Below are 20211 nucleotides of genomic sequence, written 5' to 3' on the forward strand. Positions count from 1 at the left end.
TATTCCAAAATCTTTATAACACAACCTTCTCTTCAAATTATACATATTTCTATGTGCAAATTTTGGAGAGGTACCCAAAAGTTTATTTAATTCAGGTTGAGCCATAAGGATTCGCCAATTCTTTTTGATTATTTCTTTGACATATTTTGATAAATTATTATATGTTATGGTATACCTTAGGACATTTTGTGACATATTGTTCTCCTTAACTTGATATATACCATCACTGAAAAAAAGGACATGCATAATTACTTCTATTTTTCAATATGTCTTCCTTTGTTTCATTGACTTGTGTCATTTTATAACCTCTATGATAAAACTCATTACATATTGTTTCCATTTGTTGCTCACATTTATAAAAATCTGTATTAAGTCTACTAGTACGCAATAGCTGACTTTTAACTATTCCACGGAATACGTGGCTAGCATGCATACTATTTGCATGTGTATATCTATTAACTTGTACCTTCTTCTGAAAAACTGAAGTTTCTAATATATTAACATGATTTTTGTGTATTTCAACATCCAGAAAAGACATTTTAATGTTAGATGAACATGTGGTACATTTTAAAAATTCAGTGGTGTTATTCAAATAGGAAACAAAACTTGCTAATTGCTCTTGTGTTCCTTCCCATAGGAGAAAACAATCATCTACAAAACGTTGGTAAAATAATATATTATTTTTATATAAATTTTTATTGCCATATATATGTTTTTTTTCCCATTGACTTAAAACAATGTTGGCATATGTATTTGCCATGGGAGTACCCATGGCAATGCCAGAAATCTGTAAATAGTATTGTTTGTTAAACATAAAAACATTTTTCTCCAGAATTATTTCCAGCACACTACACAAAACTTCAATATCTCTCCCTTTAATATCAGTGTTTTCACATAGAAAACTACAAACGGCATCAACTCCATAGTCATTAGGTATGACTGTGAACAAAGATGCTATGTCCATAGTCACCATTATGTACTCACGTTCTTTATTTATAACACACCACTGATATAACTTCTTCAAAAAATCCCCTGTATCCTTTATGTAACTAGGACATAAAGTCAGGTATTTACTAAGTCTTTCCTGAATATAAATAGATAGAGGTTCTGTTGACCAACCTCTCCCTGATACAATGGGCCTCATCGGTGGCAACGTGAGATTATAGTTCTTTCAGCATGCCAATTCTGATTTCCACTCTGTATATAATGCAAGTAATCTACTGCCAATCATTAGCGGACCGGAGTTCCGCTTTGGCGACCCCTAACTGGGAAAAGCCGAAAGACACAAACAAACATATAATGCAAGTATATACTGTGTTTTTCACATACTTTGTATATAATAACATTTATCTATTGCTTTATTCCTTCAAGCCAACTATGATTTTCACGTTGTATATATTATATGTATGTATTGCATTTTGTCAGTCACTCTGTATATAATGTCATGGACCAATTGTGTAACATTTGTGTTTTCTCAGGGATGAGACTGAGATGGGCCAAATGGGCAACAAAAGGACCAAAAGTACAGTGAACCAAGTCTCAGGAAAACAGTCCAAGAAAACAAAATAAGTGCTCAGACTTGGAAACTCTTATAGCTTCTTAAAGTTTAATAGCAAATGTAACGTGCAGACCATAGAGCTTTCAGACTGAACCCTTCTTCAGTGCAGAGGTATAACATTCAATTAAGAAACTAATTATATACTAAAAACACTATAGTCACATGATGTTGACAACCAATGACCTCACACAACTAATTAAAAGTATTAGTACACATACAAATCCTTAAACTGAGTCAGTAAAACCTTAAATACAGTCATACAAATAAAGCATTATATATCATTATTCCTACAAAACCTTTATTCAAAAAAGTAAGAAATAAAAAAGAATTAAAACAAAAATCAAAAATGCCTGCAGTTTTTATTTCTTATACTGCATTTGCTTTTTTAGCCAATATCAGCTTGATGCTTACTGACGTATTCAAACCTGGTCTGCTGTCAGCTTGCAACCTTCTGAGAGACTATACTAAGCTGGGTGCCTTCTACTTACCCCCAAGAAACAATAATACTAGCCAACTTTAATATTGACTGGAAAGGTGTTAGTGCTGAAAATCCTACCTCTCAAATTAACCTCCATGGCTTTAGCCAAATCATAACCTCTACAACCAGAATTAACAAACCAAATAAAAAAGAGAGCACCTTAGACTGGATACTCATAAATAAACAGAAACAATCTTATAAGGTAGGAACGCTGCCAGATGATGAAAGTGATCATTTTTTTACCTATATCATAAGAGAAAAGAAGGATCTTCCCAACCTCCCCACCTTTAGGATAGCATGCTCTACCAAACACTTTAACTCAGAATTATTTCAAACTGAACTTAGTGCCTGTGACTGGAACCCTTTAAAAACCCTTCCACTTGAAGAGGCTGTAAAGTATTTTAACTCTAAATTCTTATCTATCCTGGATAGGCATGCACCTAAACGGTCCATCAGAATGAAGTCCAACCCAGCCCCATGGCTTTCTAAAGAAACCAGACATCAAATCTTGCTTGGGAACAAAGCTTGGGCTAAGTGGAGAGCTAACAGAAATATCTCTGATCAACAAAATTTTAGGCAGCTGAGAAATAGTACAAAAAAGGCAATACTTACAGATAAAAATAACTACTACTGTAAACTGCAGCAAACCCACCAAAATAGTCCTCAGAAGTTCTGGTCTAGTATCAATAAACTCCTTTACCCAGGACACTCTCGAACACCCACCTCACTTGATGCAGATCCAAATACCCCCCCCCATCAAACTGCCGATACCTTTAATTCTTTCTTCACTGACACCATACAATCTCTAGCTAGTCAACTTATCCCAGATAACTCAAGCCTTCCCACCACCACACCAGCGTCTCTACCTACATTCAAAATACAACCCATCTCTACTACTCTCATCTATAAATTTATTCAAAAACTCAAGCCATGTACTCCTTCTGCTGACCAACTACCATCGCAATATCTCCAAAAAGCAGCCAAAGTAATTGCCCACCCTATATCCATCCTTATAAACAGGACAATCAAAGAGGGAACCATTCCAGATATTTGGAAAATCTCCCACATTATCCCCCTACATAAAGGTGGGAACTCAAATGACTACTCTAACTATCGGCCAATAGCTCTCCTATCACCTTTAGCAAAAATTATGGAAAAATGCATTCACCAACAACTTTTACATCATCTATCTCAACATAACATAATAGCAAACTGCCAACATGGCTTTAGGCCATCACATAGAACCACTACTGCCCTTTTATCCTTTACAGATACCATCAATAGAAACCGTAATAAAAACATCCTCTCATCTGCACTCTTTAATGACCTCTCAAAAGCTTTCGACATGGTAAACCACACCCTCTTAATCAATATTCTTGAATCCCTTTCCTTTGACTATCAGGCTGTTAAATGGATCAGATCCTACCTCGGCAACATACAGTTCTCTGGGAAAATCAAATTTCATCCTTTTTGCCAGTCACCATCAGAGTCCCTCAGGGCACTATTCTTGGACCACTTCTTTTCTCATTATTTATCAATGACTTCCATGTAGTAATTCTTCAAGCCACCTGTATTCAATATGCAGATGATTCTACACTAATATGCTCAGCATACTCTCCATCAGAACTATATTCTCTTACTCAAAATGTTTTTAACACTGTAGAAACATGGTTTACAAAATGCTGCCTCCTTCTTAATGCCAAAAAAAACAAACTCCTTCTCTTTAACCCTACTACCAAGTCCTCCCCCGTAGATTTCTCAGTCTCTTCAAGTAATGGCACTATTATATTCCCTGACTCTACCACTAAACTGTTAGGAATAACCATTGACAATAACCTTACATTTGATTACCATATAAATAACACCATTAAAATAGTCAACAGAAAAATAGGCTCCTTATATAGAATAAAACCTTTCCTAACCCCAGCAGCCAGAACCAAGATTGCTCACTCACATCTAATCTCTACTCTTCTGTACACCTCACCTGTTTATACCAACCTAAAGAAAAATAACCTTAACAAACTAGCAACTTCCTACAATAACATTGCGATTCACCACTGGCAAACCCTTTAGAACCCACCACTGTCTGCACCTTTGCCAGCTAGACTGGCTTGAATTCCAAAACCATCTGATAATCTCCCAACTCACGATTGCCCACAAGATATTCTACCAACCCAACACCACTCCTATACTCTCCAATCTCTTAATCCCCTATAAAAATCTGAATTCCCTACGTTCTTCTAGCAAACTCTTTGCTAGTATAACCAAGTCTAACAACATAGCTGGTGATTCTCTGTTTACTAACGCAGCAGGAAAAAACTGGAACCTGCTACCCAATGAACTAACACTAATTGCATCCTTGCCTCTCTTTAAACAAAAACTCAAAAAACACCTCAAAATGCACTGGTTATGCCCTTGATATGAAAAATTCCATAAGAATCTTACCGTGCTACATTTTCATTGTTGCTTTTTTAAATGTAAATATTTTTACTGTTGTTTTTTTCAAGTGTAAATATCTTAGTATGTAATAATTACTTGTTCTATTTTTTATTAATCCTTTCATTTACCTTGTAATGATATTTTGAATTTTTCTATCTTGTTGGAGCTTTTCTCCCCGGGCCTCTACTGAAAATGGAAATATATCCAGCTAGACTAGCCCGGTTAACAAATGTAAAATAAAATAAATAAATAAATTATGATCCATTTGTACTCTCTGCATTCTATTATTAAGATTTCCACCTGTAATATTCCTCATATTTTAGTCCATAACTCTAAATTTAAATATTTCAGCCGAAATTTTAATAGCATGGTTATCAAGTGTAGTAGCTCTTTAATTTTTCAGGTCTGAGAAGTCCAAATCAGGTTTAGGAATAAGTGTATTTTGTTTTTGTTCAGGTAAAAACTCTGTACCATCTTAGTTCAAATACATTAATAAACCCTTTAAAGGTTTGTAGAAATCTTGCCAGAGAATGCTATCTATCAAGCTCCTGAAAAACCATGTAGGCTGGGAATATAATTAGGCTTAAGACATGAAATCGTAGTTTGAACATCTCCAAATTTAATGACATCCTTGAATGTTTTTTGATGTAAGGAAGTTATCTGCATCCTTTATCAGAGTATTTTAATAAAGAGGAGTATGTATCAAAGGAGCAGGTCAGAAAAGTAGTTTTATAGCAGTTGTATTTATGTATTCAGTTTGAGCATCATTACTATGATGAATAAAGATTTTGACAGTATTAGTGTTGATATTTCTGACTAGATATATAGATGAAGTTTATACCTGTCTAAAATACATAGCTAAGTGGCTTACTGTAGCCATGACACTTATAAAATTGGGAGATTTAATGAGTTTTGCTTTATAAGGATTTTCTTGCTGTTTCTTATCCGAATAATTTTGAATTTTATAAGAATTTCAGATTGCAAAATTGATCATAGAGTTTTAGATATTTGTTCTGTTTTGACATGTTATGGAAAAAGATTTACAATATAAAAAATATTAATTATTTTTAAGATGCCAACTTAACATCTGTTTTAATCAGAAGATCATCAAGATCATCCCATAATAAATTCAAATTATCAGGTATAAAATGTTAGATTGCAATATAGTCTAAATGTTTCTCCTCCAGTTATATAAATTATGAACTTTTGAACTGAATTCTAAGTATAAATTTATAGCAGCATGATAAGAAAGTAGGTAAAAGGTAATTCCATCAATTAACTGAATAATGGGTTAGGTAATTGATAATACATGAAATTGAAATTATGGATTATGTATTGGTGAAAAAGGTAAAATCTCTTCCATTTCAGTATAAATATCTAAATGGGCCCAATAAATTAAAAGTCTTCCTTAATTCTACAGAGCTATGAGTCATGGGGGAGTATGAGCATTTTGAGGTACCCATTCTGTCAGAAGATAGGTTAATCAAAGCATTCTAATCACCTGCAATGTTTTGATAATTATTTCTGGAATTGCCAGTAACTTGAATTAACATAATAATTTTATATTTCTAAGGAGAACCTAAATTAAGGGCTAATAATAGGTGTTGTAAGGAGAGAGCACTAATAATTAAGTTGCAAAATCTGCATCCAGATCCATACCTCAACCATTGATAACACAATGGAACTATTTCTTAGCAAAAATGGCAACTGAGCACTCAACATAGAATAGTCATCATTGCTGACAAACTTAATCCATGTTCTCTGCATGTTGAGCCATTAATCCTTTAACATTCGTGTCTCCCAAATTAAGATTACCTCAGATGGGTTGTCGTAGAATACATGAGGAAGCAGTTTCCTTTTCCTAAAATGTTGGATTCCTTTTGAACAGACCCTAGGTAACAAATAAGATGAAAAATGTACCTTTCAGAAAAAATAAATTAGAAGTCTAGTCAAGGTAATACAGAAGTATGTTTCTGTAATATTCCAAAACCATAATTATACCTGAAACATAGCTATGATTATTAGTTTCTAATAAATGGGAATAAATAGTAAACAGTTCCCTCGAGTTCCTCCTGGACTAACCTAATATTCTAACTGTCAGAAAAGAATCTTGCAAATCAATAATAATCTAACAAAATCTCAGGCTTCAAATCATCAAAATGCTTGATTAAAATAACAATTCACCACTGTTCAATTTAAGAAGCCGGGGATTTACAGCTTCCCTTTCTTATTTTACAGCTTCCCTTTCTTAAAATGAATCAAAATAATATTTACTGCTCATATGCCTGTAAGTCACCTAGAAGAAAATATGAAACAAAGAAAAGCTTCAATTTCTGCAGTACATTTTGAATAATGCTTTTACAAAATTATAATAGTAGTATTTTTGATCTTGTGTCTTTAGTACCATCAAGTGCCTTATACAACTACAGACTGTTGTAAAATATGACAGCTGTGCAGCCATGTGGAAATTTCTGAATAATGATGAAAAACTTGGACATTTCATAGCTAGCATGATTAGTTTTATAGAAGAAGTTAAATGTGCTTGCAATGTATCCTGCAATAAGTTTACATACAATAGGATAGTGAAAAACCCTAGGAAATGTCAGGGACTTTTGTAATCATGTTTTTTTTTTTTTTCAATTTGACTGTAGTGGAGTTTCTGTTCTCGTATTTGTAATATTGTTTTCCTGAAATTTAATTTGTTGAAATTATTCTTTGTTCCTGATATCTTCAGGGCCACACAAATCAAGACTTTCTCCTGGGACAATGCTCAGGTAATCCTTGTTGGAAACAAATGTGACATGGAAGATGATCGGGTTATACCAGCAGAAAATGGGAAGCAACTGGCTGATCAATTAGGTAAACAGCTGCCTGTACTTCTTATCTATGCACACAGAATTTTAAATGTTTTGTATTCATTAAAGCTTTTCTTACTACTAGCTGTCACAAAACAATACTGTTTAATCTGTTAAGCATTACTTGGCTGCCACTATGTCTAGATATGTCTCTTCAAGCAGGATCACAAGTAAATGGCTACATCCTGCAAGCACTAAGAATATTATATTAATGGAGAGCATCCAAGGTCAGATCCAGTACAAGGTGACCTAGGCAGCTGCCTGGGTCCTAGTGCTGGCAGGGGGCCCCATATATGCAAGAAATAAACTATCCAGTTCCTACTGCAATTACCTGCCAGTCCACAGCATCCACAATTCAATGCAAATCAAGTTACCTCATTTGCTCTGTTTTGCTCCAGTCTTTTATTGGCTCAAATGTATAACATTTCAGCCAGTGGGAGCCACCTCTGAGCTAAAACAAAGTTAGAGCTGAAAGCATGGACCTTTCATTTTAGAAAAAGTTGATATTGGCTGTGTGATGTGTTGCTGTTTATGAGACGCAACTGGCTGATCAATTGTGTGGCCCTGAGCTGACAGATTGACCTGTAATTGGCAGAGAATCAAAATAAAGAACTTGTAATGCCCCATTGCCTGCCTTTGAAAAATTGCTTTGTGTGTAAGCTGCTGATTTAATTTAGTGTGTGTGTGTGTGTGTGTGTGTGTGTGTGTGTGTGTGTGTGTGTGTGTGTGTGTGTGTGTGTGTGTGTGAGTGTGCGTGCGTGTGCGCGTCTGTGCATGTGTGCGTGTGTGTGTGTGTGTGTGTGTGTGTGTGTGTGTGTGTGTGTGTGTGTGTGTGTACTCCAGATGGCAATAAATATAGGATGGCAGGATTCCAGCACCCAGTATCTGTGAACTATCTTGCTGTTCCTTCTCTACTCTTCTACAACTGTGCTGACTGCTGTAACTTTTTTGATCTACATTTCTTTATTTTTTTTTGCCATGTGAAAGAAATAGTACCCAACTTTGCATCTTCTGTGCTTGGAAATTATGTGGAATATGCAAGTAGTGATATATCTTGTTCAATTATTTTGATTATAATTAGACTTAACTGGATTTCCATTAGCAGATTCAGAACATAGCAACTGTTCTTTTACATTTTTCTCATGATGGTAATGATTTATTTTATGTTTTTACCTATTTTTTCATGTGTAAGGCTTAATTTTAGGCATGGAGAAATGCATCTGCTTAAGTCATATTTAGTGTAAAAATCAAGGATGACTGTATAATAAAAAATGCTGATATGTGCATTGTACATTCTTTATAATGCTGACTACTATCAAAGAATTGTTGTTTAAAGTGTGCAGTTGTAGAATTATTTCTACTCATAGCCGGCCTTAGGCATAGGCCAACTAGGTGGCTGCCTAGGGTGCTGCTCTAGCAGAGGCACTTTTCCAGTATTTGTTTGGTGTAGGTAGACCAGGATGGGGACATCGGGTGGTGTGGGAGGGCTCCGTGGAGCCCTTTTGCCTAGGGCACCAGTTGACCAAAGGCCGCTCCTGTTTCTACTATTAGGCATGCTATTGTATATTTGTTAATATGGAATAGTATCTGCTTTAGTGACTTGCTCAGAGTCACACAGTAAGCACAATCAGAAAAGGCTTGCTGATGCAAAATGTGCAGTTCTGTTAATGTTTTAAACACAGTGGATATAAAAAGTGTACACACCCCTGTTAAAATGCCAGGTTTTTGTGATATAAAAAAATGAGACCACAATAAATCATTTCAAAACTTTTCTCACATTTAATGTGGCCTATAACCTGTGCCATTCAACTGAAAAACAAACAAATCTGTTAGGGGAAAAATATAAAAAAAAAAAATGTACAATACACTGGTTGCATAAGTGTGCACACCCTTTAACTAATACTTTGTGTGTGTGCACACCCTTAAACTAATATTTTGTTGAAGCACCTTTTGATTTTATTATAGCATTCCGTCTTCTTGGGTAGGAGTCTAGCAGAATGGGACATCTTGACTTGGCAATATTTGCCCACTCCTTTTGCACACTTATGCAACCAGCGTATTGTACATTTTTTTATTTTTTATATTTGATCATATCTATGATTTTGCCTCATATTTGTGTCCTCTCAGTTTTAAGCTGTGTTTTTTTTTTTTCTGGTAAGTCATTGAGGATTGCAGTCAGTCAATAATGTCAATCATTACAGTTTCATTTTTCTTATTCAAAATATGCATGTTCTTGCAACCTCTATTGTTCTGTTAACTTTATTAGTGAAGTAGAAATGTCTGCCTATTAAGGCTCTGAGGTGTTAACATACTGCTCCCTCTAGTCAAAGTACAGGGTTTGAATCATTCCTTATACATTTGATTTCTCTGTGAGCAAGTTTAGACAGTGCTCCTGGTTCACCCCTGAAATGAAATACTTTGTCCAGTGGGTTTACCTGATTAACAAATAGGTATAAAAAAAACTGCCCCCCCCCCACACACACACACACACGCACACATTTTTAGCTTTCTCCAGAATTCTTGTTCAAAGAAACTGAGAAGTATTTTGGTATGTACACTGGAAATCCTTTGTAGATTGTAGTCGCTAATTAATGATAGACATGCGAGTTTCACACTCTGTGTCTTTCAAAAACTGCTTGCTAATGCAAAGCTTTCTATTCTAGCAACTTGCTAAGTATATAAGGTAATTATTTTAAAATCCATTCCTGATTTGGGATGTTTGTATCTGATTATTGCACTAAGAGGTTGCAGTGAGTTTCACTATATGTTTCTCAAAGCAGCAAACTGAAATACACTTCTAGGTTATTATTTATGTATTTGTTTGTTCATTTGATCATAAGCAGACTGATGTGTATGCAGTCATACAAGAGACTGTAATTGATGGCAGTGTGTGTGTGTGTGTGTGTGTGTGTGTGTGTGTGTGTGTGTGTGTGTGTGTGTGTGTGTGTGTGAAAATATTTGGTTACTGTATCTAAGAGTAGTTATGGTGTACAGGAAGGAATCAGTTGTAGAAAACTGGATCATCATCATATGAGCCATATTCTTTGGGTACAATCCTTAGTTTCCTTGTTTTGATGACTGTTGATGTTGTGTTTATTGTGAGGCTGTGAATAAAATGGACAACATGAAGTCTCAAGTTTAATATTAATGTTGTAACTGTGACTACATTTTTAATGTAACTTGTTTTTTGCAAGCACACAGGTGTGAAATGCACCATATTTGAGTTATAACAGTTTGTCTGGCACTTACTGCAGATAAGTAAGGCTATCAGCAGTTAATGAGTTGCTTACTGTAATAAAGGGTTTGATTCCCTCACTGTTTTTGTCTTCTGTGTGACTGATCAAATAACTTCACCAGAACAGTACACGTGTGCAGTCCCTAGGTAGGGGCACTTGCATCCAGTCAGCTGTCCCAGACTGTTAGCAAATGTGTTACATTTTGGCTTTTGAATTCCTGCACCCCTTACATATCCCCTTATTAGTGCCACACTCTGTGCCATTTGCCTACAAATTCAGGTCTCTTGTTGTTTACTTGGTCACCAAATGCATTTTAAATAAATGTGAGTTTCAAGAGAAGCTTACTGCTACTTGTACTAGGTCTTGTTTCAATATGATAGTGTTTTGTTTAGCAAATGGTTGCCATTTTTTCCAGTAAAATTTGAAATAAAAGTTTTAAATTAAATCCAAATCTCTATTGTCACTGTAAAAGTAGAGAAGAATATCATATGCACGCTGACAGGTTTGAACACTGGTTTATGGTAATTAGGGACAGGCAGTTAAATAATGGCATATTAGTATGGGTATGGAGCCCCATTCAGTTACCCTGCCTAGGGCCCTGTTTGACTGTGATCCTGCTCTGAGAGCATTACCCCATGAAATACAAATATTCTGGTCACCTCCACATTTGTTACAGTACATTGGTGATCTAGTTCAGTCTTCAGTTGTGAACCATAGTATTCTGGTGTGCTACCCAGTGTAAAGGGGTAAAGTCTTGCTGTGCAAAGAGATTTTTTTATATTGATGTTATCCTAATAGTTTCTTATTAAACTAAAGGTGTAGATGCCATAGTTTCCATCCCTGACCTCAGCTATTGTTTTAAATTTATGTTTGGACCTGGATAGTAAGTCCTGCCAAGAGCCAGAATCTTATAAACAAGGATTTTTAGGCCCGAAAGAAAGCAGAGTAGGAAAAACTGTAAGAAATCAGTTTGTGAAATGTTGGCGTGGAACAAATGGGTTTGTGGACCAGGTAATAGCAAGGCGTGTACCACCGTAGAATGTTGAACACGCTAATGATTATAAACAGAGACTGTGTCATTAGTATGGAAAGCAAAGATTTAATGTTGGGCATTTGCTTGCAAGGTTGATGTTGATATTTGGGACACCATAAATTTAATAACCTGGAGAGTACATAGCAGGGACTGTACTACCATAACACGATACCTGTAACACTGTATTCAGAATGACACTTTCTTCATTACCCCCCAATCCATCTCCTCTTGCACTTGCCTCCATCAACATCTGCACTTACTCTGCATCCATATGTAATCTACTTCTTCTACAGCTATGTGTAACCCCACTCTTCCTGTTCCTCAGGAAGAGCATGTCTTTTTAACTGAGGTGACTGTCATACAAGCAACCTTTTCTGCCAGACAACAAACACAAAAACTGCAGTGATCTTATACACACGCCTGTACAACACCAAGTTAACTAGTCCCCCAGAGATACAGTCACTGCACCATCAGTCTCGCCCATATCTGCTGTTAACATCCAACTGAATAATCCGATGATTTGCTCAAAGGCATTGTTCACACCAGTATGTATTATAAATCATGCTCCATTTTCTGCTGACCAGGTCATCACAGCCAGCAGCTGTTCATATATTCATGCACATACAAGATAAACAAAAGTTTAATAAGATGGCACTCAGTTTTCCGTTCCCTATGAACGCGTATACCTATCATAAGCAAAGAAATTACTGTGCATAACTATATTGACAGTATTCATAAAAGCAAAGAAATTACTGTGCATACTATATTGACAGTATTCATAAACTAAAGTTACAGTACATAAACAGAAAATATGACATATTAGCATCAACGTTAACCAAACGAGTACTTACTTATTCAGGGTAACAGAATAAGAAATGTAATATATTGATCGCAGTAAAGAAACTACCAAGGTAGAGTTTGTTGATATTTCTAACTAAGAAGCTTTTTTCAGGCATTATTTCACATTAGTGAGTTTCCAAAATAAAACACATGGCTGGAAATCAAGTTCTGTTTTATATTTTAGGGGACGCTCTTGCAGAGTTACCGGAGTTGGAGAATTAAGCAGAAGATTTAATGTTGTCAGAACAGCTGCAGCAGAATCAAAGTAGTCAGCCCCCACCCCCCACCCCCATAATTAACATGTGATTTTGACAGCATTAACTGACTCAGAGTACCCCCAGCAGGTTTAATAGGGTTCAAGAAATTTCAGTAGTATTATTAAAGCTTGGGACTTCACAAGATTAATAATGCCAAAAACCTCCATTAATTTTTAATAATGTTATACTGTTAGTAAATTAACTGCATTAGCTGGCCCAAACCAGGTTGGAATTCCAGAAGAACTGGCTCAGGAGACTTAAAGCAGGAATAAAAATAAATCAGAAGGTCCTTACAGGATTTCAGGGACTGAGGTTCTCAACATAAACAGAATCACAGGCTCACAAAGGATTAGTTGATTTAGTGGCTATTGTAACAGTTAGTGCACTCAGGGTATAAACATAGCAGGCCACCATAAATAAGAGTCTATGCATCGATTTTACTGGAGAGAATGCTCTCTCTGCAGGATTTGCAGAGTAAGAGAAAACCATCTGTGTTATCAGAGTCAAGGATTCACAGAATTACTGAAATTACACTTGCTTCTTGACAGGCACTCACAAAAATGCATTTGTCCAGTGTACTAACAATATGAATTTATTTTTCAGTACAGCATCAAGTGTGTTAAAATTTTAAAGGTACAGAAACTTAACGTCCTTGGGATTCTTCATCCCATCATGGTCAGAGTTCTTCTGAATTTGTAGCTATATAGGCTTTTGTTAATTTGACATTTCTATTTACAAAAATGTCAAATAAGATGACCTGCTGTGGTTGGAAAACCCTTTGAGTAGGACAGCCCAGTGACCACAGTGTTCAGTGGTGCCTTTAACCAGCTATGTTTAGCTGATTATTCATGTTCTCCCAGTGGTCAGCTGTGCAGGTATTACAGTACTGAGTGTTCTTGTGAAAGATATGTTGTGGCCTAAGTTGTTTGCTGTTTGAGAGAGAGGAAGATCTTAGCAGTGGTAGTATTTGAGTTCCAGTTTTAGATGAGACCAGTAAGCTGGATGATTGAAAGGTAATTGGAAGACTGTTTGCATTTTTAATGAATTGTAGTAATAGTCTTGGGTACTGCATAAACATAAATGACTCAACATCACCGCATATGTGAAATATGTAATCTGTTAATATTAGCTTCTTAAAGTCCCACAGTAAATAAAGGAAGACAATTCCATATTCATGCAGTTTTTGCTTATGCCAGATCAGAAGTTTACTTTGTAGCAGATTGTTAGCTATTAATTTCCTCTGGATGTGATGTGAAGGAAATTCTTTAATCCTACCAGATGCTAAGTTATCAAAAGTTGAGATTTGGACTATTTACAGAGTTTTCAAAAACTTGGCAGAATAGCAGGCCTCTAGATTTTGGATTAAGCCTGATAAATCAGGTCCCCCTTCATTTATGAACCTTGACATATAAAGTAGAGTGTTAATCCAGTGGTCTTCCGTTGGTCAGTGTAAGACAGCTGAGTGTAACTGGACTAATTTACTAAAGTATGCAGAGGGTCTTGTGCACTCTTGGTTCTATTTCAGCTCTCCTTTCAAGATAAACTAGCAAGCAAACTTGGTGCTATTAAGCTTTGGTCTCATACATATCTTTTCTATTCATAATTGGTGCTTGTATGTTATAGGACTTTAAAAATGGAATCAGCATCAGAAATGATTATAACTTGAAAAACTGAGGAGCAGTAGATGGAGAATGGCATGTGACCATATATGCTTAACCCCGTCAGTGGGAGTGGAAAGGCAGTGGGTAGGTCGTAGGGTGTCAAATGATTATTTCCTGCATTCATTTGCCCATCTAAATCTGGTCCACTCAGACTTATGTGTTTCTGCTGAAGTTATTAATAGTGCATTCCATTACCAAGAAAATCTTCACAAGCAATCAATATTAAATGGCTTTTTATTAGAAAGAAAATTGAGGGTCTCCTCTATTGACATTAAATTACTTCATGCACTAGAGTGCAAATCATCCATCTCATCTGAGATTAAGAAGTGATCAGAGCAAGGGCTACCGATTATTTACCAGGGAACACATCACCAAACTGTACCACAGTGAACCCAATAGGCCAGCATGCTATTCCAAAGCAAAATACCAATTTTGAAGAAGTCATCAACACTTATTTTGTCCTCCCATAGTACATTGTAATCCTACACCTCCTCCTAACATATATAACTAATTCCATAACCGGTACACTTGTTCTTTTAGCAGTCTACAAGAAAACAGGCTGTTTATAATAAAGCTGTCAATTTGAAAGTGTTTGGCTTGTTGAGGCTGAATTCAGAGACCAATTCTTCAGTGAGCATTATGATTTACCTAAACATGTTAGATGATAGCAGAAGTTCAAGGAAGGCGTGATACAACCTGCACTACAGCAAATTTGTTTGGTTATATGGATAAAGACATACAAAAGGGAGAAAACTGAGGGTATGTAAGATTGCTGTCAGCTATCATGGCAGGAGAGGATCATACCTGTAGCTTACTGCTTGACTGACAGCTGAAAAAAAATCAGTGGCAGACTGCTTGCTGCAAACATACTGTTGAAGATTTATCAACCTTTTAAATACCCAGCGTCAGAAAAGTATCTTGGGTGGAGTGGAGGGTACAGCTGCCTGAGGAGCAAGGTGTTGGGGGGGGTTTCAAACAGCAGATGCTGATTTGTGGGGAATGCAGTATTTAATGTCTGTACCAGTATTTCTGAATTCTGGTATGGAGATGTATTCTGATGCTGTTTTTGTGGTCAGCACTGTACTGCTGCCTTCAACACTTTATATGTTACAAGTTGTAGCAAGCTGTTTGCTACAGTCAGTTTTTAAAAGTGAAAACTTTCTTATTTTCCTCAGCTGAGAGTTAAGGGCTGCAGGGGGCCTGGTATTTCTCCAGAGAGAGAGGTGAGGAGTGCCAGATTGGAGAACAGACCTTTTGAACTGCTTGCAGCAAACTGAAATAGGAAACTTTGGGAGATGGGACTCATCCTCCTTTTAGTATACACTGTCATGCTATACTGTGTCTGGTGTTGAAAGCAGATGTGCTTTATTTTGCAAATGTAGCCCCTCCAATATTCTTATAGCAAAGGCTACCTCACATGAAATCACAGGAGGTGAAGAATGAAAACAGTAGGAAAATATTATCATTGTTATCCAGACACCTCATTATCTATACTAGCACTCATGTTATTATATTATTATTATAGTTATGTGCTAAACATTGTCACAGGTTAATCCTACTTCCTGTGCTAATGTATGGCTAATTTGATATTGACTATATGAGCTGTACTGGAACCACGATATAGATGCCTTCACATTCTGACCATATCTATCTAACATGCAAATTCTGATGTCTGCAGAATGCCAAGACAGGATAGATATAGCCATCCAGCCTGGAAATGAAACTAAATAAAAGCACATGTTTGAGAAAAAAGTTTAATCTTAGAAAAATGTCTTTAAAGTTGTGTAGTTCCCTAAATTGAAAAAATGCTAATTGTTAAGCCTGATTTTATTTGGCTCCTTTACATTTGTTTTTTTTTTTTTTTCTCTTTCTCTCTTCTTTACAGGATTTGATTTTTTTGAGGCCAGCGCCAAAGCTAACATCAATGTGAAGCAAATTTTTGAACGTCTCGTGGACATAATTTGTGATAAGATGTCAGACAGCATGGACGCTACTCCATCAACAGTCACTGGCAGCAAGCCTACACGTCTTACAGACATGGCACCTCCTGTGCAACAGACTTGTTCCTGCTAGAAACCTCTGACCTCAGTGAACTTCACCTTTAACCTTACACCTTTTTATCCTGACACAGTCCCTTTGTTGCATGTAGTGCAGAGATTCCATGTTCTTAGGAAGCAATTACTGATTTCTTCAGAGGCCACAACAATTAGTTTTGGAATCATGTTTAAAATGTTTAAAATATAACTGATAAATATTCTTTGAAGGTGAGTACTTCCTATAAAAGTGTATCTAGTGAAACTACAGCAAGAGAGTCATGAAAAGAAATAGCTATTTCAGTCTTTCAAGCTCATAATCTTAGCAGTTCTGAAATGGGAGTATCATTAGGAAATGTTTGTGACAGACCTTTTCATTATTGTAAACTTTCACTTTTGATGAAATGCTTATCGATTTCAAAATAATGGTAAAAAGATCAAAGGAAAGCAAAATTTGGCATGCAGTTGTGAAAAATCATTAGTAGTAAACATACATATAGAGCTTTATAAGAGTCCAACAAGATGAGATCAGATGGTGCTTGACAGACTGTGAAACCCGGCACAGACTACAAATAATTTGCCTAGACCGCTCTTCTGGTTGTATCCATCAGACACATACCATTGGCAGAATGATTTAACCGCTTTACTTAGACATTCCAATTCCAGGTTACTGAAATTAACCCCCAACCCTACCTTTGGAGGTTCCATACCTGGGATGCTTGCATGCGCTAGTGACGCAGATCTAGACCTCAGAAACCACACAAGCACTGCTTCCTTAAGATCAGGAGCCATCTATAACTGGAGGTGCTACTTTTAGCAGAGGGTTATTTTACTGCACTGGGTGCTACAGTTGTAAGCTGTACTTTGTGAAATGACAAACAATCCTCTTTACCCCATGTGCTCAGCATCTGTTCAGAAATGTTATTAATGTCTCCTAGATCCATTCCAGAAATCTAGTTATCATATGCCCCCATCTTATCAAACCTTCTAGAGTTAGGAGTCAAGAAATTAGTCTTTAAATGCATACATCTTACAGATTGTCATATTATCAAGAATTGGGAGGTATAAACCTAACCTTGTCACTTTGTGCAGTATATCTTCCTTATTGATGTCTAGTCAGGTTTTTTACTTCTAGTTCTTAAATTCTGAATTATGATAATGTGCTTTTATTTAAAATTTTCCTGTAGCTGCTAGAAAGAGATTATCCAAAATGTGTTGTATTTTTTTTTTACATTTTGATAATCAAAATAGGAATCCACTGAGCAAACATATTGTACAGTCATACCCCAAAATAGATTATGCTCATAAGCATACAAATGCATATTCAGCAGTTGGAATGAAGTGAAGGGAGCTATCATTTCAGAGGCATTTAAACACAATTGCAGATACTTCTTCTGTAGGCATTTTGCATCACGCCATCTTTCACAATTTTCCAGGAGCAGGAGACATAGACACTGATGACTTTGCTGTCATGGCCGCAGAATGACTGGATAAGGATAACACCTGCATTGGAGAGCTAAGTACTTGTAGTCCAAATCTGCTATAATTTTATCCACTAGGTGTGTGTGTGTGTGTGTGTGTGTGTGTGTGTGTGTGTGTGTGTGTGTGTGTGTGTGTGTGTGTATGTATGTATGTATGTATGTGTTTATTGCTTACCGGTACTGCATTGTAATGTGTTTGTCTTGCAGGGACTAATAAAAGTACACCATCTAATGTTTAATGGCCCATCCTTCTGCTGTTTTTATCATAAACATTCCATTGTCAGGTAATGTGCTTTCACTCACACATTTTATGTTGCCTTTAGTGGAATGTAAATGTAATAGCACCATTTTATGCAGATTATGTAGCTAATGGATCACATTTCACTTTCTTTTAATTAGGATTAGCTTGCCAAATTTAAACTGAGAAGTATATAAATATATATGCATATATATGAAATGAATGGTCAACATGTTAGCTGACCAACACAAAACAGTGACCATAACATGCCAATAATTCATTGTATTGGCAGCTCTGATTACTGACACATTTCTTTTTCCAATGTACTACCCATAACCTACCACCCATTCAGTTCAAATTTGTCTGAATAGTACTTGTGTTATGGAGATGGCTTTGCTAAGGTTAACTGCAAAGTCAGGGGCAGGGTTAGGGTTTGCATGTATTACTAAGGTAGAGCAAGGGACAAATTAAACAGGATTTTTTCTTAGTAACAGGGTGTACAAATTCATTTGAACAACATATACTTATACAACATCATTTTCTTGATGTTTGTATTTCCTTGACTGACAGTAGCCTGGATATGTGTATATATAGAAAAGACACCCATACAAATAAATATCTTCATAAAAAAGCATGCATGCTAAACACATTTTTAAAGGTATTACTAGAAGTCAATATATGCAAGCCAGCAGGCTCAACACAAAATTGGACTCTTGCATCAAATGACTACTGAATTTTTAGCAAGGGGTTATAATACCCAAGAACTCAGTATGGCTAGAAATGATATAATGGGTTTGAGGGATGGAAAAGCCAAACCATTATTTTTGAATGGTACTGATAGTAATGTTATACAACATGAAAATAAGGCTACACAACCTCTTAGATATCTGATGACATATAGTAGGGCAAGTGAGTCTGTGGAAAGAATTATTAGGGATAATTGTGATATATTAAAAGCCATACCTGGCCATGAGCAATGGCTCCCCAAAAAACCTGATTCACATATAAGAACTGTGAGAACTTGAAACAACGTTTATGTTATAAAGACTTCTCCCTAAATAAAAAGGAATGTGTAAAGTATAATACCAAAGGTACTGTACCATGTTATAATTGTTCATGTTGTATAAGTATATGTTGTTCGAATGAATTTGTACATCCTGTTACTAAGAAAAAAATCCTGTTTAATTGTATGGCCACTTGTAATACATCTTTTGTTATATATTTGGCTACTTGTACATCATGTCTAGGATTTTATGTAGGAAAGTCAGCAAGAAGGTTACGTGACAGAATTATAGAATGTAAATCGGACATACGTAGGGGTATAGAGACCAATTCCCTAGCAAAACATGTGCAGGAACAAGGTGCCTCCCATCAGTTTACTTTTAGGGTTATTGAGTTTTTGCATCCGCATATCAGACATGGTGACATTATTAATAAACTTGACACAAGAGAGTATAGCAGGTGACTTTGAAACCTATTTTAAAGTTTAACCAAAAAATGGTTAACTAAGGGATTTTTAGCCTACTTTATTTGCGACTTCTGTTTTTATAGTTGTTATAATTTTCATTCAATCCCTGTGTAATTAATTTTTAATTAATGTATTAGTGTGATAGTATAGGCTGTGTCACATGATTCAACATTTCTAGTATATAAATGGTTACTGATTTTAAAGTTTTTTTAAACACTGAAGAAGGACTTGATGTCTGAAAGCTTTGTTATCTGTCACTTGGAATAAATGGTTCACGTTGTGAAGAGTGCTTTGTTCTTTCAGACCCAGGTTTCAGTCTCAGGAACAAAATTACACCATAGTTGAGTAATCCTGTGTTCTCCTGGGCTAAGATTTATAACTTCACAATTTTGTGTTGGCCTGTGCCTAACTCCCACCTGCTGTCAATCATTCTGAGACCATATTTTCCTTCTTATGAGGAGATTGTCAATCAATAGATTCTACAATCATTAGCTTGATAAATACTGGTAGGGCTGCTTTTTTTTTTTACAACCGACATGGAGCCATAAAAAAGAAAGCTGACTTCTCAAAGTCACACAGTATATGGGCAGGAACTGCCAGGTCACCAGATCCAGATAATGATATATTAAACAGC

General features: G+C 36.0%; 1 protein-coding gene across 1 annotated transcript in view; it reads left to right on the forward strand.

The window, feature by feature from the left end:
* The window catches only part of RAB3B (RAB3B, member RAS oncogene family), a 369726-nt gene extending 349865 nt beyond the window's left edge, over nucleotides 1-19861 (forward strand). The window contains exons 4-5 of the mRNA XM_044086073.1: nucleotides 7210-7334; nucleotides 16243-19861. Coding sequence (XP_043942008.1) covers nucleotides 7210-7334; nucleotides 16243-16430 — 313 coding nt within the window. The 3' untranslated portion in view covers nucleotides 16431-19861. The remainder of the gene's footprint in view (nucleotides 1-7209; nucleotides 7335-16242) is intronic.
* Nucleotides 19862-20211: the final 350 nt, after the last annotated feature.

The sequence above is a fragment of the Protopterus annectens genome, chromosome 10.part0 (assembly GCF_019279795.1).
Source record: "Protopterus annectens isolate FY-2018-M chromosome 10.part0, PAN1.0, whole genome shotgun sequence".
Classification (NCBI taxonomy): Eukaryota; Metazoa; Chordata; order Ceratodontiformes; family Protopteridae; genus Protopterus; species Protopterus annectens.